The 22247-nt window shown below is 42.2% G+C and overlaps 1 protein-coding gene across 1 annotated transcript in view; it reads left to right on the forward strand.

Moving 5' to 3' along the window:
• The window catches only part of Arhgap42 (Rho GTPase activating protein 42), a 224096-nt gene that overhangs the window by 170385 nt on the left and 31464 nt on the right, over window positions 1–22247 (forward strand). Inside the window, exons 7-12 of the mRNA XM_051199100.1 lie at window positions 3367–3471; window positions 5641–5770; window positions 12872–12972; window positions 14660–14769; window positions 16748–16826; window positions 18070–18109. Of these exons, the coding sequence (XP_051055057.1) occupies window positions 3367–3471; window positions 5641–5770; window positions 12872–12972; window positions 14660–14769; window positions 16748–16826; window positions 18070–18109 (565 nt within the window). The remainder of the gene's footprint in view (window positions 1–3366; window positions 3472–5640; window positions 5771–12871; window positions 12973–14659; window positions 14770–16747; window positions 16827–18069; window positions 18110–22247) is intronic.

Raw genomic sequence — 22247 nt, forward strand, 5'->3', positions numbered from 1 at the left:
TCCATAGCTCAGGGTCATCCTTGGCTGCATAGCTTCATAGTTAGTGGCCAGCCTCGGGTAAATGACACCTTGTCTGAAAAATAAATTATAAACACTAATTGACCGATAACCAGGTTAAAAAAAAAAAAAACGAGCGACTTGATTATGCAAGCTTTTACAGCCTAGTTTGGGCAGCGGTTATCTAGAATTCCTGCAAAGCTCCTCCCGTCTCCAGCGCTAGCTTCACCCTCTTTGCCCAGTCACAATCAGTCTTTCTGGTAACTTGGGGCCTTTAAGTTGTGAATCCTTTGGCAATACCACATACTTTACTATGGATAGGCATCCCTGGGCTCAAGTACTTGGACATATGTGTACTTTAGTATGGGCAGCACTCCATGGGCTCCTGTATGTGAACATGAGTGCACTTTTCTGTGGGCATCCGTCCATGGGCTTGAGTATTTGAAATTGGGCTGGGGAACCTTCTGTTAGCCGAGTTAGGCCTTCAGGTGTTTTGTGTGGAGAGAAGTAGCTACTGCGTAAGTACCACACTCACCTGGCATTCAGTGGTGACTAATAGGTAAGGCAAATTGTGAATGCTCAATGCGTTCTAATCTTCAAACACAGTATCCGTGTTGACTTTTGGTCTTGTTTGGAGACTAGTGTGTAGTTTTACTCTACACACTAGGGAAATAGTAAGGTGTGATAGGCAGTGTTCCTGGTGCTGAAGGAATGAATGAATCTTGGGTAAAGGCAATTGCCGCCAAACCTGGTAACCTCAGTTTTTCCAGAACCCACATGGAAGTAGAAGAGAGCCAAGTCCTTCCTGAAGGTAGTTCTCAGACCTGCATCCGTGCGCCGTGGCACACCCTCACACACACATAAACATATACACAAAATGATAAGTGTGAAATGAAACTACTACTTAATCACCAACATTTTTGTAAAGGGCACTTTTACTCCATAGAAAGCTTAGGCCTGTCTTTCCCACAACATGTGAGCCAAGACACTGAGCTTAGATGATGGGCGTCTGAGGGCCGTTGGTCAAAGTTCTCAGGTCCTTCTGCTGAGCCTCGTTGGTTTAACATCATGGAAATTGTCAAGCATGCAAGCAATGAATATACACACTTGCTCCCTTTAAGAAACAGAGCTCTGCTGCCATCTAGGGGCCATTATTCACCCACCTTTTTGTTTAGACTCCCCCAAGCTGCTTTCAAAGAAATGCAACACAGAGGAAAGAGATAATGACAGCTCTTGATATGCTGTTAATTATTTTTTTTAGATTCATTTATTTTATTTTGTGTGTATGAGTATTGATTGCATGTATATATGTGCACCATATGTGTACGTAATGCCCTTGGAGGCCAGAAGAGGGTGTCAGACCCCCTGGAACAGCAGTTGCAGAGGGCTATAAGTGGCCATTTGGATGCAGGTATCCAGATCCTCTGCAAGAGCAGCCAGTGCTCTTAACTGCTGTGCCATCTCTGCAGCCTCTGCTGTGTAAGTTTTACATACTTCAATAAAACTGCATCCCCTACTGGGTGCTCAGCATTCATTGTGAGAGACGATGGATCCTTCCAGCAAGTGAGTCTACAGCGAAGGCTGGCAGGTGGGTTTCTGTCTGCAATGCAGTTACTGCTGCAGATATGCCGAGGATACAGAGCAACCTCCGAGAGGCACAAGTGCCGGAATCCTGAGTTTTAAAGTATAATTAGCTAACAGGTGTCAGTGGAAATGCTGGCTCACCACAGCGGCTGTCAAATTGCTTTCAGATGAGAGAGTCGGGGGATTCTCTTAGAATGAGAGACTCGGTGAGCATCAGAGGTCTTTTTGAAAGGGTGTCTTGGGTAGTGGTAGGAACCTGGTACTTCTGTAGGCATCTAATATTTTAATATATAATGTAACCATAGGCCAGAGCCTCAAGCCAGATTCCATGAACTCACCTACACCTGGACTCATCTGACTTGACGATAACACACCACTATTCGGCTGTAATCACATTTCTGACATGAGTGTGTTTATCCCCATGTTTTGAGCAGTCAGAATATTATAAAAGTGGATTTGGGTGTATTAGCTATTTTATAGATGTATTGCAATGGTTTTAAATATTTAATTAACTTGGTGACTCATGGTGGCTTTAAATAAAATAGCACCTACTCCCTGTGATATCCAGTTCACAGTGAAGGCAGTTTCATCGTGGGCTAATTACAGGTGCCACCAGAGTAAATGCTCCTAATAACTTCCTAAGCTGTCCTATGGCTGGCACCCGTGTTAGCTATGTGCTTCAGAAGTTTGTAAGTTTTTTCACCCTTGAAAAAGTCTAGACCCACACATGAGGTTCTAAAGTTCAGTTTTAAGCTCCAGTTTTCTCTAACCTAGAGATCAAAACTAAACAAAAACCAAACAACAATAACAATAACAAAAACAACTAAAAACATTTTGAAAGTGTCAGACTCCTTGAAGTGAACATCATTTTCCATTGAACTGGCTTCTTGGGTGTTGGCAATATGAACACACACATGAAATCAGCCTTGGTGAGGAACCCTGCCTCCCCCCACACGGTGGGGGGGGGGGAAGAAGCCGCTCACATGAGAAAATGGTTTAAAGCTGCCTTTCTCTTTTAATTTAATGACAATGTCTAAGTCTCTTGAAAATGTGTTCCACTTTGTTGGAGCAAGACACTGTCAACTGACTGAGTTAGTGGCTAAGGTGTGGAATTAGATTAGAGTGAGCTACATAAGATATCAATCAATTCTTACCATATAAACATACCTGTCCCATAATTTTAGCCCTCCTTACAGATACAAATATATAGCAATTAAACACTACTAAATATGTGATTCCAAGGTATAAATATGGAATTTCTTTTCTGAAGATTTTACTCAAAGTAGAAAAGATCATGAGATCCCATGTTTTGACCCAACTCATAGGAACGGAGTTCTCCTTGCTAAAAAACAACTTTCTCTAGCCTGCCACCTTGTGGTAATGTTATTTTGTCTCCCTCTGGACAAAATGTACCGGCCTTTGCCAGCTCCTCCCTGTGACTTCCTGCTCCTTCTCTATATCAATCCCTTTTCATCTTCTCTTTGGGTTATCTTTCTGGTTATCTGGGACCCCTGAGAGGCTTCCAGTGGTTATTTCATGATCATTTTTTTGGCAGAACCATCCACAGCATACCTGTTCAAGAGGAGACAGGGGGATGAGATGAGAGAGCAAGCATCCTTTGTTTCTGGCTCACAGTCATGACTCTCCGGTCAAAAGCATTGATCAAAAGTTGTTACTTTGAGAAATTAGAACAAAATATAAATTCCTTGACATTTGACACTGAATGATCTCTTCACATATAAAAAGCAGACTCTTGTGACTTTGTGTATGTTTCTATCTTTGCAGCTTCTGTCCTTCCTTCAAGGCTTATTTACGTTTTACCATGAGGGATATGAACTTGCCCAGGAATTTGCCCCATATAAGCAACAGCTGCAGTTCAACCTGCAAAACGTAAGAATGCATCTTCTGCCATCCTTCGCTAACAATGACCTCGAAGTGACTCACTTAGAACCAAGCCAGACCTTGTCTAAATATGGTGAACCGCAAGTCCCCTTTATAAATTTCTTCATAGTGTATCTCCTAGTGACTAGCTAAACACATGTCAGAGAAAAACTGATTTCATCTTGGAAAAATGTATGCTACTACATCTTATAAAAGTAAATATTACCAAGGTGGAGGACTCTCAGTTACTTAGTATTCTTATTAGCTTAGTGAGTGACCCAGGACGAATAGGCTCTGGAATTCTCATGTCCACTGTATTGAGTATATAAGATATAGTGGTATAGACATGAAATAGTTTATAGACATTAAATGCTCCTCACCACACACAAACAAGAATAGTAAATACATGTGGTGATGCATACATACTTAACCTGATTATAGAGATGATTTCACAATATATACAGACACCAACAGATCACAGGCACCCACGATGTGTGCACCATTTAGCTGTGAGTAACTCCTCAAAGCCGGGCACACAAGGGGCTGGTGGACTTTAGGTGTCTTACTTGCACAAAAAACAGTATGTCTCCATTTTCAAATGGAAGGTTCCAGTCTTCATGTTCTAAGGTTGTAGCTCTGAAGTCATGTGTAAGGCAAGTGGATGATTACTTGTGGAGAAGTTTAATGCAGTTTGAAGCATTTGAAAGCATTGTGTTGAGTCACTCACAAACTGCCCATTTCTGCCAGGGCAATTAGTGAAAGCCTCTAGTTCTCCCAGGCCCTGAACACATAGTGACACCTCCACCATTAGCTCTCTCGTTTCTGCCGTTGTCAAACCTGGGGAAGAATGAAGCCTTGATGTTGCGTTTTCAGTCACTGAAATCCCGAGTGCATAGCATTCTAGCCATAATAACCAAGGAAGCCTTCCCTCGATCTTCCTTAAAAGGTGTTTCTGTTTGCTGGGTCTCATCTCCATGGAGTCTAGCGAATACACCATCGAGCTGGTGTGTCCCCGAAGAACTAGACAATTGGATGTTTTTAATCATGCTTGGGTTTCAGCTTTTACTCAACTTAGATTCCCTAGCAGGAATGTTTCACCTTTAATTCATTTGCATTGTTGTTTCAATGTGGAAAGCAGTTGTCTGTCTTCAGTAAAAATTAAAAGGGAAAATTACAGACACCAGAAAGTTTTCATGAGTTGTTTCTGTATTAACTACAATTATCCTAATTGGGATAGGACAAAGGGAACACTTTAAAAAAAATCACTCTGAATGTTTTAAAAAGAAAAACAGCAAGATAGGCCACAGAAAAAGACCCTAATCTACTTTATGGTTCAGTTCTCTGGTTTTGTGGACCATAGAGATCTGGGGATATGCTGTGGTTTTTATGCTTTTAGAAATACTTTGTTAGGGTGATGTGTTTTGAATGCAAAACAGATTCTTTTGTAGAAAACCTTATTCTTTTTCTACAGCTTTCACAAATTATTATCAAGTATATGAACTATTATTCTCAGAAGAAGTAAGGACTTAGTTTCCTATGAATACATTGTATACCAATCTCCCAACAACTGTTGGTACTTCCAGAAACCAAATCATGTGATGTCTTCCTAACAAAGCCTTTCTACTATAGAGTTCACTGAGGTGTAGGCTCTGGAACTGAGTTTATTTCAGTGGCCACCTTAATCTACCCATGTGATATATTTTTTGCAAGTTTATCTAAAAAATGATAAAAATTTAAACAAGCCTTTGGGACAAGAGGGGATTCTCTTTTTAGCTTGTTCTTTGTCACATATATCATAAGCATTTTTTTTCTTCTTGCTTGAAAGAGATTAAGGCCTTATATCTATTTTCAATCTTAGCTATACAAAGCCAGTAGATGCTCAATGATTTCAGTTGCTATGCTCACTTACTTGAGACTCACCGGGGAGCGTGAAGGTAGAAAAAGTCTCTTACACAATCACAAGGAGAGTCAGAGAAGAGTGTAGACTGTCATCAGGAATGTTTCCACTAACGTGGCTCAAAGCAGACACACAGTTCAGCACAATAGAGCCCTTTTATATCAAACAGAACCGAAAGGGTCAAGGTTACCCTGATAGCTTTGGCAGTTCTAAGCCTACAGTCGGAAGGTTCCTCAAACCTGGTGCAAATGCTGAGTGTGTTTGTTGTCTCTTTCCTTCAGACAAGGAATAACTTTGAAAGTACTCGACAAGAGGTAGAGAGACTGATGCAGAGGATGAAATCTGCCAACCAGGATTACAGACCACCTAGCCAGTGGACCATGGAGGGTTATCTCTACGTCCAGGAGAAAAGTGAGTCCCAGGAACTGATGGGAGGTGTCTTCTTACTTTCTTTTTCATTTTCCATGTGTGTGAGGTCCATGTGGGTGCATACATGTTTGCGTGTGTGTGAACACATATGTATGGCTGCACACGCACATTTACTCGTGTGTAGAGATTCTTATCAGAAATCACCCCACGTTTTCACTGAGACAGGGTCTGTCAGTCAAGCCCAGAGCTCTCCAATGGGGCTGGTGTATTAGCCAGTGTATTAGTCTGGGTTCTAGAGGAACAGGATTGGTAGATGCATTAGAGTGACTTACAGGCTGTGGCCCAACTGTTTCAACAGTGGCTGATTCCCAATGGAATGTTCAAGAGTTCTATAGCTGTTCAGTCCATAAGGCTGGATGTCTCAGCTTCTCTTCAGCATGTGCTGGAATCCCAAGGAAATAGGGTCTAACACAGTGAGGGAATGAACTTGCCAGTGAGAGCTGGGCAAGCAGGCAGAGAGAACAAGTCTCCTTCTTCCATGTCCTTTATGTAGACTGCCACCACCTTTATATGGCCCAGATTTAAGGTGGATCTTCCGGCCTGTAATGATCAATCAGGGAAAATCCTTCACAGGTGCATCCTGAAGTTTGGGTTTTAGTTAATTCCAAATGCAATCAAGTTGGCAACCAAGAATAGCCATCACAGGCAGCTTTCTCTGTGGATGGACTGCCTATCTCTGCCTTCTCAGGCTAGAACTCTATGAGGGCTACAATACCATCCTGGCATTTCAGTTGGGCCCTGGAGATCCAAACTCAGGGCTTCCTGCCTGCATAGCAAATACTTTGACTCCCAAACCATTACCTTACCCCCCTTATTACCCTACTCACCTCCTGTTACCCTACCCCCTCTTTAAAAGTGTGTGTGTGTGTGTGTGTGTGTGTGTGTGTGTGTGCATATGTGTGCGCATGCTCCCATTCCTGCCTGTGCACTACACTATGTACAGGTCAGAATAAAGCTTGTGGGCTCTGCTTCCATCATCTTGGTCCCAGGGATTGAACTTGGGTTGTAAGCCTTGGTGGCCAACACTTTTGCCTTCTGAGATGTCTGGTTGTCCTCAGAGTTGGTGTGTCCTATATTCAGCATGTGTGTCTGTACCCCAACACCTTGGTTACTTACTTCAAAGCATCACTATGGCTTCACAAGGGAAGACTGAATTTCTGTACAGAATTTAAGACCATAGTCTCTCCACCACTGCCAAGTGAGGAAGAATTTCAAATTGTAGCACAGGTTCTTTGATGAAACCAATACTAACTTCAATTGTAGAATTTAGTTGTGGCGCACCATCTGAACTTAGTTCCATAGGAAATTGAAAATCAAAGCCCTTGTCAAGACGAATCACTCTGATGATTGTGCCGCTAGCTTTTCCTCATAAGCATCATTGCATTGAATTCGGGTTCTGGCTTGCTTTCGGAAGAAAATCCGTCCATTATGTCTCATCACACTCCTTACTTCCTGAGGTGAGAAACAACAACAGACCCGACAGAGCATTGCCACAGCAGCCACATGTTCATATGGTTTTTCCACAAAATTAACATAACCCATCCATACATGACTAGCGTCATTGAATGAAACCACTAGACCGTTTTAGCTAAATCAACTCCGTTTCAACTCAGATGTTCCCTAAAGTGACATTCTTATCAGTGGTGAAGGAGCTGTTATTTCCAGCCTCAAGGATCCGTGCCTGCTTTTGCAAAGTAGAAAACTGCATGTTTGTAGGTTGCAGCGATGGCAAACTGCTACCAAAGCTCTGAAACCCTTTGCTCTTGTTTCTTGTGTTTTTCTTGTCCTTTGGCACTGTAAGATACTCAGAGGAGCATGCTACACAGTGTCCCTGCTAGTGCTGGGGGAAAGTTCGGTTTAGTTGGCAAAGTGTTTGTGATGGGGAAACTAGAGCTGTTGTGTTGACTGTGAGGTATTGGATGTACATCTATGTGTGACATGGCCAATAACATGCTGATGAAAGTTGTGTCTGAGATGCCCAGGTTGTGCTCAGCTGTTGGATAGCGGCATGCAAGCATATACTAATTTGATTGACAGACTTGGCTAACATGAGTTATTACATAGTCTAGCTGGATAAGGCTCAGCTGAGATGCTAGGTCTGTCCTTCCCATTAACTGTTTGCTGTTTTCAGGTCTGAGGTGATAAATCCTAATGACTTTCTGGCAGCTATTTTATAATTAGAGCGCAAAAACTAGCTTTGAGTCTCTAGTGTACAGAAACGATCAATCCACTGGTTCCCGTAACATGAAGTATATATTTGTCTTGGGGCATCACAACACTTGGGGATATTTATTTCAATTTCTCAGATTTAAAGTATCAGTGTGAGGGCTGGTTTAGAGGAGTTCATGTTTGTCCCGAGTGTGGGTTTAACCAAAGGGAAGGGTCTGTGACACTGGGCAACAAGTACCCTGTAGACATGACTGGAGATGGGAGGGCTCTCCCATCAGAACTAAGATCGGGTTATTTCATGGTTTCCCATTAGAGAATAGATAGTTGCCAAGATCCTTGCACACATACCATTTATTTGGGGTTTTAAAGTAATTTTCTATATCCTATATTCTGATCATGTTTTCTGCTTCCACCAACTCTTACCCCAATCATCCTCACTTCCCTCCATGTCCACTCAACTTCACACCTTTGTATTCTACCCTTCTCTCTCCCTCATTTTCAAAGCAAAACAAACAAAACAAAAACAAAAAAAAACAAAAATCGTCAAAGTCAAAACAAATTTGTTTCAATTTTGCCTCTATTTTTGTCGCATATTCTAAACAGGAAAAGCTTTGGGTTACCTACCAAAGTTGTCTTGACCCTAATCTTCAAATCTTTTGTATTCATTCACTATCTAGCAGCCCATCTACTGGACGGGGCCATGGCTGGCTGATCCATCCCTGAGCAGTGTGACATGTAGGGTCAAGTCTATTAAACGTGGCCTTTTAATCATGTAGGATTGGGAACTGACTGAATGGCAGGGAGAGCATGATTTGCTCATTTGACATCTGTGCCTTATTGCAAGGCATCTGATTTTCCTAAGTGTGGTTCAGAAACTTAGTGGTACTGACCTTTTTTCTGAGGTCATTTAATTTATTTTAATGGCATTCTCCAGACTGCACACCTGCAGTCCATCTTTAATTCTTGGACCTTTCTCTGCATCATGGGATCTAATATGTCTGTTCTGTCTTTGTAAAGCCCTTTGGCTCACATCCCTCCTTTATCTCCACCATTTTAGTCCAGGCTAGACCTGTGCAGAGATGAGGACTTCAAAATAGTAATTATGAACATGTTCAAGGATGAATACCTTAATAAAGTCTTTGAAAACACACACACACACACACACACACACACACACACACACACACTCACACACACAGAGGCACGGAATAAAATGATGAAATCGTTCAGGACATGAAAGTAGAAATAGAGCCACAAAAAGAAACCAAAATTTAAAATGAAAAATTTGGGAGGTAAAAAATAAATAACAAACCTCAAAAGTAAGCCTCACAGATGGAGTACAAGACAAGGAAGAGAAAACCAGATAAAAGAAATGGTTAACTAGGTTAAAGAAAATGGAAAATGTTAAATTTAAAAATAATAAAAATAAAATAAAACAACAACAAAAAAATCCAGACACAACACATCCAGGAAATCTAGGACACAGTGAAAAGACAAATGTATGAATTATAGGGGTAGAGGAGGGGGAAGAAACACTGGTTAGAGGTACAGGAAGTATTTTCAACAACTTCATAGAAGAAACTTTCCTTAACCTAAACAAGGGGTATCTATCATTAATGCAAGATGCACATAGAAGACCAGAAAAGAAAGAATCCTCAGATATAATAAACAAAACACTAGACATATAGAACAAAGAGAGAGTATTAAAAGCTGTAAGGGATAAAGACAAAGTAATATATAAAACAGACCCATTAGAATAACCCCTGGCTTCTCAGTGGAGATGCTAAAAGCCAGGAGAGCCTAGATGAATGTTCTACAAACTCTAAAAGATGACCCATGCCAGCCCAAACAAAACTGCCAGTTATAATAGATATAATAGATGGAGAGATAAAATCATCCTAAGACACAATCAAATATAAACATCATCTGTCTACCAGTTCAACTCTACAGAAGGCATTAGAAGGAAAATGTCAATCTCAACAAGGTAATCATACCCAAGAAAACATAAAGAATAAATAACAACACACCAGCAAATCAAAAGAGGGAGGAAGCCCACAGCATAACAAAAAACATCAGGAATCAATAAATACTGATCATTGACAACTCTCAGTACTAATGGCCTCAATTACCCAATAAAAAGACTCACACACTGGAAAAGAAAACAGGATCCATCCTCAGAGCTTACAGAACTATGGGAATAGGAGGTAGAAAGATGACGCATGAAGGACGCCAGGAAACAAGCCTTTCAGACACAGCAGGACTAATGCACATATGAACTCACAGATCCTGTGGCAACATGCACAGGGCTTGCACTGGTCCAAACAAGAAGGGGTCCCAGTGCTGAAATGGGAAAGCAGACACAAGCTACCATTTCTAACCAATAAGCTACCTTCAGTTGATACCTGCTTGCAGATGAAAAATTAGTTTCTTCAATGAGTCTCACCTGGCCTACAAGCTACTCTTAAGGGCAGGCCTCATGCCAAGCAGTAGATGGCCAATGAATCTTACTGGCCTTCTGCTTGTGTATTATGATTTATGAGCTTCAGTTTTTATGGTGTTTGTGTCTGTCTGTCTGTGTGTCTATATTTTGTATGCTCTTTTTTTTTTTTTGCTAGTTTATTTGTTCTATTTTATTCTTGTTTGCTTTTCATTTATTTGTCTTTTTAAGAGAGAGAAAAGTGTGGAGTTGGAAGGGTAGAGAGGTGGGAATGATCTAGAAGGCTATGGGGAAAGGGAAACCATGATCAGAATATATTATAGGAAGACAACGTTTTTGTCAGAAATAAAACAATAAAAACAATTTAGAGTATTAATCTCTTTAGAAAGAACACCTAATGCCTGTATAGCTGCCAGTCTTAGATATGTAACGCCCTTTTGTATAATGTCTAACTTGAAGGCTCTGAGGTAAAGGCGTGTGCTCATGGATGTGACAATATCTGTCACAGCTTGCTGCAGTCACTGGGCAGGATCTTTTGTTTTGCAGCGTTGGAGTTGTGATAAATTTTAATTTTTCAGATACATTAAGAGGGTTATCTAGGACCATTTCTCACACAGCTGTCAGCAAGCTTTAAAGGTCAAAAAGGGGGGTCAGGATGAACAGCAAACGTCACGAGGTGCAGTAGGTTTCAAATTTAAGATGAGGCTGGGGGGGGGGCATTTTCAGTGTAAAGTATCATTGGAGCATGGTGGCAGGTTCACTTTAAAGCAACAGCTGAGCCTACCTCATACATCGCTACCTAAGTAATGAAGTCACTGCCCGTTTGCATCACCCATGCCCCTCATTCATCAGCTCGCAGCTGGAAAGTGTTCCCCATTGCTTGACACGGAGTATCAAGCATTGTCAAGTACTGTAACGTGGAGAGGTTCTGGAACAGACTGGAGTTAATCGCTGTAATCCCCTGTGATTGCAAAGTGTATGTTCATCTTAAGATCTGGAGTAGTGCAGCGGCCAAAGTTAAAGCTGACGCAAGGACACTGCTATTGACAAAACAGGAAACACTGTCTCAATGCGCTCCTTTCTGTTTCAGATGCTTGGTTTCCAGTGCAGGGTTCTGAAACCAAGCCAGCAGTCACATTTTGCACGGAGGTGGCTAAGGACTTCTGTGCTAAGTGGGTGGAGCACTAGTTCTGTGTTAAGTGGGTGGACGCTAGCTGAAGAAGCCTGGAGGAACGGAGTTCCAAACTCTCTTCCCAACCCACTCATAGCATCTGGACTCAGGACCCTGGGCTTGTCTGGGTAAATGCAAGCTCTTGCACTTTGTCAGTGAAAGGCAGGAAGGATACACTCCACTGCAGATGCACGAGCATCGAGCTCTCGCAGACAATACCCATTGGTCCGTAGCATGATGTGCTGTGCTGTGAAAAAGGGGGCAGTGCTTTGGGGGGGGGAGGGGAACAGCATTATTAATAGACGTATTTCCTTTCGTGTCAATAATATGAATAGGGGAATTATTATTTTAAGAACATTTGGATTTTTTAAAAAGACAACGTCTCCTGTAGCCCGGGTGGCCCTGGCCTTGCCTTGGAGCTAACAGTGACATTGAACCTCTCCTCTTGCTGTTTGAACACTGGAGCACCAAGTCTGGTGCTCCCCAGCACCTACCCTCCACTTGCCATCCCCCACCATGGGCTTATTTCTCCCATGGCAACACAAAGGATATAGATCCAAGATCAGTGAAGTCAGAGTAAATGGTCATCCACCATTAGCTCATTTGCCAAGTGTTCACTGAGTGACAGTGTATGTCTGGTATCAGCTGCCGAGAATGGGGTCACATGTGCGCCTGCACTCATGCGCGTGTGCATGTGTGTGTGTGTGTGAGAGAGAGAGAGAGAGAGGGAGAGAGAGAGACCAAAGAGATCCTCCAGACCTTGGAAGCTTAAGATAGGAGCATCTTGAGCTCAAGACTGGCCTTGGTGACATGGTAAGTTTGAAGTCTGAACTTCAAAGCAAGACCTCATCTCCAAAAACAGTTACATATGTTCATTGTCAGTGTGATTGATTTTTTTCAAGTATTTTCTGTCCATGGTTGATTGGATGTGCTTACCAGATTCCATATTTATAGACAAGATTTAGACAGCTCACTCATGGATTTCCAGATCGTCTGAGAAGAGCTTGAGTAAAGATGTTTGATTCCTTGAGGCTGTCCGCTGTCACCTTCGTTCGTACTGGCCACCCTCTCAGTGAATGCTACAGCTTCGGTGATGTGTGGACTCTCTCCATGTGCAAGTGTGCTCATGCACACTCTTAGGCAGCTGCAGTGATGTGTGGACTCTCTCCATGTGCAAGTGTGCTCATGCACACTCTTAGGCAGCTGCAGTGATGTGTGGACTCTCTCCATGTGCAAGTGTGCTCATGCACACTCTCAGGGACAGACAGGTATCTGAGTTTGAAGTGTCTCCTGTCTCCTCCATTAGGACCACTGGGTTTCACATGGATTAAACATTACTGCACTTACGACAAAGGAAGCAAAATGTTCACAATGAGTGTCTCGGAAGTGAAAGGCAGTGGGAAGATGGTGAGTGAGCTTTCTCCTTTTCAAATTCAGCTTGTAATTTAAGGAATGGGAGACACCTGTGCTTGCTGTCCCTAGTAATGTCACACACTTTAATAACTGGAACTTTCATTTTAAAAAAAAGTTTAGAAAGTGAACGGGCAGTGTTTTTCTGTACCTGGGACTATTGTGTGTTTATAAACTGGTTGGTTACAGATAGGGAGGTACCCTCTGACAGCTCTTACTGCAGAAGTAGGGGTTGACTGGCATCCAAGGAAAGAACTGTCAGTGGCTGGGCCCAGCTTGCCTCAGGGATTCTGCATCCTGTCCCAACTGGTGATACTGCAGCTGCCCTTGTGTGTGCCCTTGCCTCTAACAGCCCAGGAACTCACATACCGAGATGCTGGCTAAAAATTTTCTCAGAGAACCCAATCAGGGCTCACTTACCACAAAAGCAAACTTGTTGATAAATGCATCTCCTGGCTAGGATATAATGCACCAGATTCAATGAAATGGTCCAGACTTCGTTTCATACAAGGTGTGGCTGACTCTATCTGTTTTCTTTTCTTCCCTCCATCCCTCCCTCCATCTCTCCTTATCCACCTGTCTTTCTTTTTTGGTTAACTTACCAACATGGACATTGACTGATCTTGTGAATTATAGAATTCAGTCATGCACTGAGATCTAAGTCTGGAGGTGGATTTTATACTAAAGATAATTTATTGTTGTAACCTTATTTTCACAGATGAGGAAGTTGTTTCTAGAAAGTAAATGAGTTACCTAGGCAGTCTGTAATGTAGGGTGAGGCAGGGGTAAACGATGGGAACTAGAAACATTAGGGCGTGTTAGCTGAAACTCATTGTGCTCAGGCACCCACCAGAGCCTAATAATTCAAAGTGAAAGACAGACGTAAAAGAAATGGGAACATAGAGAAAAAGCCTGTGGATACCATCACCTGCAGAGTTGCCAAGTCCCAAATCACTTCGAGTTGTGACTCACTTGAGTAGTGATTGCCAGAAATTCAACTTGTATGCCAGGTGGGGTGTTAATAATGCAAACGGACCAATCACAGAGCTGATAACAAGTCTGTGAGGTTTGCAGCCAAGCAGGATTAACAGACATTAAGCTAACCCTGATGTAGCTAGGCATCTCCCATGTAGAAGGGACTCCTTAGAGGCAGGGATGCCAATGTGAGCTTCATTACTGGGATAATCGGTATGAACAGTAGAGCCAGTATTTATTCTGGAGGATCTTTTGGGACTTGGAGCTAGCTACTGTGTAGTTGCCAGAACAAAAATACATACCCTTGGCACTAACTTTTTACTACCTGGGGAATTTTTATGTTTACCTTTTTATTATAGGGCATTTTGATGGAGAAATAGGCCAGCCTTCTAACACATGTACTGCACCTGCAGCTGTGATGTTCAGTGACTGTAATATCATACCTAAGTCTGTGTCCTAAGAACATGTACACTGGAAGGCATGTGTTCAAGGGAAGTCCTTTCACGGAGTTCTTTGAGATAAAACACATGAGATTAAATAATGAATGATTCAGTATGTTGTTAATGAGCAGGGAGGATTACACAGCAGAGGAAGTTAAACCTTTGTGCAATGACTTATCTTCAAGTTAACACTTTCAGGTGGCAACTTCGAACCAGTGCCCTTCAGTTCATTTCCTTGGATTAGTAACTGTGTATCTTTATTTTTTCAGAATGGCCTCCTGACTGGCTCACCGGAAATGTTTAAATTAAAGTCATGTATCCGACGAAAGACAGATTCAATTGACAAACGCTTCTGCTTTGACATAGAAGTGGTCGAAAGGTTTGAGCGTTACTTTGCACTTTGTGGTTGTTACTTAATTCTGTTTCTAAGGTCAGCATGAGACAATGAAGTGTTTATATCAGCGTGTTCACGTCACTCTTTCGCACTTTTATCCAATACCTTTCCATTATGTGACATTTAAATAAAAAGTGTGAGACCTTATGCTGGGAAAAAGTCATGGCAAAGAACCTGGAGAGTTGACATCATCGGCTTGTTAGAGTGGAGGGTGAAACGGCCTGTGCCCCCACAAAGGGGGAAAAGCTCACAGTGTCGTTCACTGGCTTCAGGACAAGCATTTTTCATCGTCATTGCTACCAAGGAATAAGAAGACTCCAGAGGGAAAAGCACAAACTCCACAGCTGTCCCAGTTCAGTACCTCTAGAGACCTACTGTGTGCATAGCACTGTTATATTTCCACATTTTCTAGTTATACTTACATAAATTCTGCTCTTTTGTTATAAAATAGGAAAATGAGTCTACACCTCTGGGGTTCCCTGAGGGTTAAATGTGATAATAAAGTGTTCTTATGAACACCAATCCCAGCACAAAATATAAGCATCCAACAAATTAGTTGTTACTAATTGCATCGTTGATATGTTGGCATTGATTTAAAACTCTACAGCAAAGTTGGTCATGACAACATGCACCTGTAATCTCAGAACTTGAGAGGCTGAGGCAGGAGGATCACAAGTTTGAAGTATAGCTTGTAGTACATAGAACTAGTTCCAGAGACACAGATGAATTCAATCACATCAGATTATCTGGGCCCTTATATACATTTTCCTTTCTTGTCGTTCTAAAGAGCTATTTTCCTATCTACAGAAGAAATAAAAGTAATTTGTTGTCAGCCTATGCTACTCCAAATTTTGAGTAATTTCTTATTAGTAATGAAAAATTTTCCCAGTGTTTGAGGAGCCTTGAATTTCCAGGCTGACTGTATCAGTTCTTTTATATGAGATAATCTGAGTGACATTACGCATTACTCTCACATCTTTCATATGGTAATACATCCTTAAGAACTATTTCAGTGTGCCTCCATGGAAGGAGTCACTGTTTATGGAGAGAGGGCCTCACTCCGTAGTCAGTCTGATTGTGTCAGCCAAGCTGGCCGTGGTTTGCAATTCTCCAACCTCAGCGCCCCCCCCCAGTTCAAATATACACCTGCCCACATACTTGAGAATTACTTTCAGAGAATTCATTTTAATGCTGTGGTCGTGATGCAGAGAGCACTGAGGATTTAATCATGGGATTGTTGAGCTGACCGACATTGTTAGTGACTAGCTGGTCCTCACTGTTGAGTATTAAGCAGCCTGGAAAATCAGTGGATATGCATTTGCCATCTTTTGTTGTTGTTGTTGTTACCATTTCAAGGGAAATGGAAATTGTTTGAACTGACTCCTTCAGAAAGCCTTATGCCTAACACCTTCTGACTTACCTGTCATCATTTAAATTAAAAACCTGTGTGTGATGCATTTGTTCATGTGTGTATGCATGTTTGCATGTGTGTGAGTGTATAAGTGTGTGCATATGTGTTTCTGTGCATGTAGATGTGTGTTTCTGTACATGTAGGTGTGTGAGTGTATATGTGTTCATGTGTGTTTCTGTGCATGTGTGTCTATGCGTGTATATGTACATGCATGTGTGTTTATGTATATGAATGCATATATTGGTATATCTGTGTGTGTCTGTGTGAGTGTGTGTATACATGTGTATGTGTGCATGTATGTTTGAGTGTATGTATGTGTGTATATGTATGTGTGAGTGTATGTATATATATATTATGTGTAAGTGTGTACAGTGACTTTTCTGAAAGATACATGTAGGAAAAACTTTCTAGCTTTCTTCATTGCTTTTGATCTTTTTACCTTTTTTCTTTTCCAAATTCTGACTTAGTAATTAACAGTGTACTTGAAATTTAACAAACTCTGAAGGGCTCAGTGGAGTGTATATCACATTCAGAGTGTCTGTCTGTCCATAGGCATGGCATCATTACACTGCAGGCATTCTCTGAAGCTAACCGGAAGCTGTGGCTGGAGGCCATGGATGGAAAGGAACCGGTACGGGACTGACTCCTCTCATTTGTGTTTCACTCTGAGACTCACAGAGAACCTCTGCATGCGCTTCCGATGTTGTATAATATAACTGGGGACGTAGAGTCACAAATCAGATGGCAATGGCCCATCCTGCTTTCCTGGGGTCAGCTCAGCCACTGGCATTCAGTCCTACTCGAATTTGTTTTTCTGAGAGATTTCCAAGACTAATGTACAATCCTAAAATTACTTAAATCATTAATTTCTTGCATCATTTTATTGAGTGACTATTAAGAGTATGTGTGGAGTCATCCTCTGGTCCAGACCATTTTGAAAAATGACACTTAAGAAAGCAGTGGACAGGAGACATTTCCCATTTGGAGCACATCCTGTTTGTAATAGTCATTTTGATGTCTGTGGTAATTTACTCACAAACACCAGGGATATTTATCCAGGAAAGAGAGAGGTCATTAATTGTTGTTTGCTTTCTTACTGAACACAGTTCCTGGGTCTGCAGAATGAGAGCACATAGAATAAACAGGAGGTTCTGTCCCATCACTAAAGAAGGTTCCATTGGTGGCAGAGAACCCATGAACAGTCTACACTAAATGCCTGAGCAATGGGGCTTAGCATAGCGTGCCTTCTGAGACCCTCCCTCAAACCCTGCTTCAGGCCAGAGCCAGATGAGCTCAGGATCATCTGTGTACACAAGGATAGGACCTTAACACAGATCAGACTACTTAGAGAAAAGATCTGGTTCTCTGTTGACTATTTCCTATTTCTATAAAGTCAATCAATGGTAAATCAAGAACATCAATCAGCAATAGATTTTTAAAACTTTTGAACTTTTCACAAATGGTTAAGAAGTCCTTGCCTAGAGCAGGGATGGGTTGTTTTCTGTGCAATGCGATCGAGACCATGCCCACAGAAAACAAGACCCATGCAGTTTCTGTGAGGAAGGAGCAAAGCCAGATGAACCTCACTGTGAGAGACACTTCCAGAAGCTAGTGCCTCAAGCACAAGTCAGGAAAGAGAGGGAAATGCACAAGTCAGACGGTGAAGGGCAGAGCTTAGCCCCTGCTGGGTCATCAGGGATGGATTCATAGTAGGGGGGGGGTCGCTGGGCCAGCTGGACTGATGGCTGCACCCTGAAAACAGCTCTGGACTTGAGCCAAGGACCACAGTTCTTGTTTCAATGTAAGCATCACCTTGCCAATCTTATTGATGGACCATTAACCGCAGTAACTAACTGACATCCTCTGTTTTCTAGATCTACACGCTGCCTGCCATAATTAGCAAGAAAGAAGAAAGTAAGTCCCTGTTTGCATCTTTAAAAGCTTTGCATGAACACTTCTCAGATTTTGACTTAAGGGAGACTTTTAAAGGAACAGAAGCTTAAGCAGACGTGGGCTTCCCTGCGTTCTGACTTGCTCTGCAGAGTAAGTCACAAATAAAGCCGATTGCATTTCCTCATAGAGAATGGAGAAATCAAGAGAAAGAGCATGTGAGTGAGCTCTGACCCTTCTGACCAGTGCTAGTGCCTTCCCCTCACTTGGTTCAGTCCCTCCCACACACCCAGAGGGAAGACTCCTAAATCTTAATCCACTGCAAATCGTGAAAACAAAAATGGTAAGAGCCAGAGTGACCCAAACGTCTGTAGTGGAGTATTTACAGCACATGCCATAGTGCCATAGAGTAGCGGGTGAGGCTGTGGCGTGCTGGTGGAGCCAGAGACCTTCTACACTCTGCACAGGGACAGGTCCCTTGCTTTGCAGTCACACTGTATTCAATACTTGCTCTCCGTGCTATAAATGAGTTGCGTAATTCACTAAATGAGGCAAGTTTGATCACTCTAATTAAGACAAGGCTCCACTCGAAAAACAAAATAACAAAAACCCCACAAAGAACTGGTCTAAGATATTGAATCTGTAAATTTTTTGTGGTTATGTGACATAATCTTCTTGAGATTATAAGATGCTGTTAATTAATTCATTTTAAGGCTAAGGGTAGTAGCTGTCACCAGTATTTAACAGACGCTATTCAGTTAAAATGAGACTGAAACTATTCCTCAAACAGGACCATTGGGATAAAACCTCACTAATAGTTCTTCATAATTTTGCCATCTGAGCTCATTCGGGAAAACAAGTTATCCTTCTTGACATACTAGTCCTGTCTCAGCACCTCCATCTTGATCTTTAATAAAGAAAAAGTGAATTCATGTGTCCCAAGTTTTCTCTGTGCTATCTTGAGCCTTGTCTCTTCTCAGATGACATATTTTATGTGGTGGCTTTCTAGCAGGCCCTTTGTTCCTGGATCTAGATGGAGTGGCAATTCTGAAAGCAGAAGTATTTAGTTCACATCCTTCTATGTGGTCTGTTCTGCACTATTCTGTTATGTACCTGCTTTATTCCTGGTATGTGTAAAAATGAGCCATTTCAATAGATGTTTCTGCTAGCTACAGGCATGTCTTAGCTGTGTGAGGTATATAATCTTAAAGTTTCTGAACAGCTTCAACATTTGACCATTGTCTAGGTGACTTTCTCCATGTTTGCCTCAGATGGTATGATGTTGGGTATCTGTATCTTCTTAATCAAAAATGCCAGATTAGAAATGTAAATGGGAGCATTCCTTTTTCCTGGCAGCCCTGGGGAGATACAGTAAGGGCACGGAGGTTACACCTGGAAGGGCCCACTAGGTTTGAATCAAGAGGAAGTTGAAAGAAGGACTCTTGCTTCTTGCTTCGTTAGCTGTGGGAAGCTGCTCTTTTCCTCATTGCTGTTGTAACTCTGTCAAGATTAATTGCTTTTGCACTGCTAAACAGTCTCATGGAAACCTCAGTTGTATTTCAATAAAAGCCCTAAACAGTTTCCAACAGGGAGAAAATGCTTGCACTTAACTTTTGAATGGATAAATGAACTTAGTATTAAGTTAGTCTGATTTCAGGCCGAGTGGCATTAGTACTGTAGGGCTTCAGGGTCTGGGAATTTAGTGGCAGTTGGATTCTGAACACTCCTCTGGTCTTCTCTAAAAAAGGGGAAAAGCAGGGAGAGTTCGCAGACTCTGGAAGAGGTAGGGTGGGGCATGCAGAAGTCTCCGGGAATAAGCCACCAAAGAAGGTGCTGGCTCAGGCACGGTAAAGAAGGGGGAAGGAGGAGTATCAGCATTTGGTTGCTTACCTTAGTCTCCTGTTCTGAAGCAGACCTAGCACCCGTCCAGAACTCCGTATTTCCACCATGTCGGATGAGTTCTCTTTCTACCCTCCTCTGGAGGAGAGTTAGGAGAAACGCTTACTGTCTGTGTGTAAGCGTGGGTACCCATATGACACAGCATCGTGTGCAGGTTATTGCACAGCCTTGGGGTTGTTTCACCTTCAGCTCTAGTAGAGAGAAGGCCTCCTGATTGCAGCCAGGCCCACCAGGTGGCCTAGCCCCCGGGTTTCCAGGACATCTCCTTCCAGGGGCCCCCATCTTACTGTTGAGTGCCAGGATTATAGGTGCATGCTACCAAATCTAACCCCATGTAAGTTCTGGAGGTCCAGACTTGGAGCTTGCATGGCAAGGGTTCTACTCGCTGCCATCTCCCCAGCTCATGCACACCCTTTTAATGGTGTTATTTGACTTATAATAATCCTTTTCATGGATGCTTGTTCTGAAATTAAGGGGTAAATGGTTTCTCTTTTTCAGCTACTAAAAACAACAACACTACTTCGGTTGAATTTTTCTTAGCACTAATAAAAACAATATAAAGATTCTCTCATAACTTTAGAAAATGGCTCATTTTCCATCACATGAAGTTCCTAAAAATTGATGCTCTGTGAGCATCAATGTATCTAGATCTTACCTCATGTCACCTGGAGGCAAACGGTGCAAAGCATATCACAGCAGAGAATGCTGGGCATTCTAGTGGAAGCGCTATTGAATAAACCTTTGTGAACATGGGCTGACAAGAGATGATTCTTAAGGGGCTTGTTTTCCTCTTTATGAACACTGCTTTTGTTCAGTTGAGTTTATTTTCTTGAGTCTGTGTCACCACAGCAAAAATGGCTTAAATTACACATAATTGAATAAGATCCGGACAGGACACAGTGTGCTGACAGCTGACCCTCAAGTCCCAGAGGCTTGCAGCAGCAAAGGATACTGCTGGTTCATAGTGCATGTCCACACAGGTCCTCAGGCTTGTTTCTACTCTGAAAGTCAAATTCACAGGGTAGCCTCCTTTTGTATCATATGATCTTATGCAGTCGCAAGAGGAAATGGTAAGCTTCCGGGAAGTGACATAGGATCACTTCCATTTCATCTCATTGGATAGCATCCATCACATGACCAGTCTTCAAGAAGCTAAGAAACACTGTCTTCCTTGATGAAGAATAGGGCAGGAAATATATGTAAAGAGCAGCCACCGTGCTCACAGTCTGTTCAACTCAGTGACACAGTGACACTGTGATTTACTGAAGTCTGACAAACCCATTGGGCGGTTCTTAATGTTCAGTTTATCTCCTCAGCAGTCTCCTGTGTTCATGAGGCTTCTGCACTGTGTACTTAAGCTATGTCTGTTCAAGTAGGCAAATCATTGCTCTGGCCCTAAATTGTTTGTTATTATTTAGTAATATGATATGCCTTTAAAAGAAAAATGGCACAACTAGTTGACAGTTCTTCAAGCAAAAGCTGCTTCAGATATTCCCAAAGACTAAAGGCCCAGTCCATGAACCACACACACACATATACATTCATACCTGGTGGTTGACATTATAGTACAGTCAACAACAGATGTGACCTCACAGCACCTACTCTATCTAAAACCCGGTGTGTAGCTTTCCAGATATTATTTTAACTCATTCTTTAGTAGTCCTGTAAGAAGAGATTACCGTACTTGTTTGTCAAAGAGAAAACGGAGATGCAAACCATACCAAGTAACAAACATTTTCTTCTGTTTTCACCTGTGAGCGGTGTGTGAGCAACTGTCTGAATGTTTTTGCACACGAGTGCTGGTACACTTTGACGCCCATGGGAGCTGGTGTGTGGAATCGTCATCCATTGCTCTTGCAGGTGACCATTGAGTCAGGGCCTCACAATCAAATCCAGAGCTCACCAGCATGGCTAGTCTCACTGGCCATCTTAGCCTGGGAGGGTCTGTGTGGGTCTTCTGAGGTTGCAATTGCAGGTGAGCCACAAGGTCCATCCGGTATTTTTTTTTTCTTTTTTGCCTTCTGTGGATCTGAACTCCAGTTGTTAAGCTGGCACCGTAAACCCTGTAACTACTGAGTCGTCTCTCTTCCCAGCTCCTAGTAACCTAAGTTTTATATGGAAGAGTAAACATCACCTCCCTCTTCTGCTTAGAAACCGGTTTCATTGAGCTGGTTTTCTGTTTTCTGTCCATAACACTGGCTTAAGAGGTGGGTGCTTCTTGCCCTTCTTTACACATCTCCCTGGGCTCTCTTGTTGCTGTTTT

This window comes from Phodopus roborovskii, unplaced genomic scaffold (genome assembly GCF_943737965.1).
Source record: "Phodopus roborovskii unplaced genomic scaffold, PHOROB, whole genome shotgun sequence".
Classification (NCBI taxonomy): domain Eukaryota; kingdom Metazoa; phylum Chordata; class Mammalia; order Rodentia; family Cricetidae; genus Phodopus; species Phodopus roborovskii.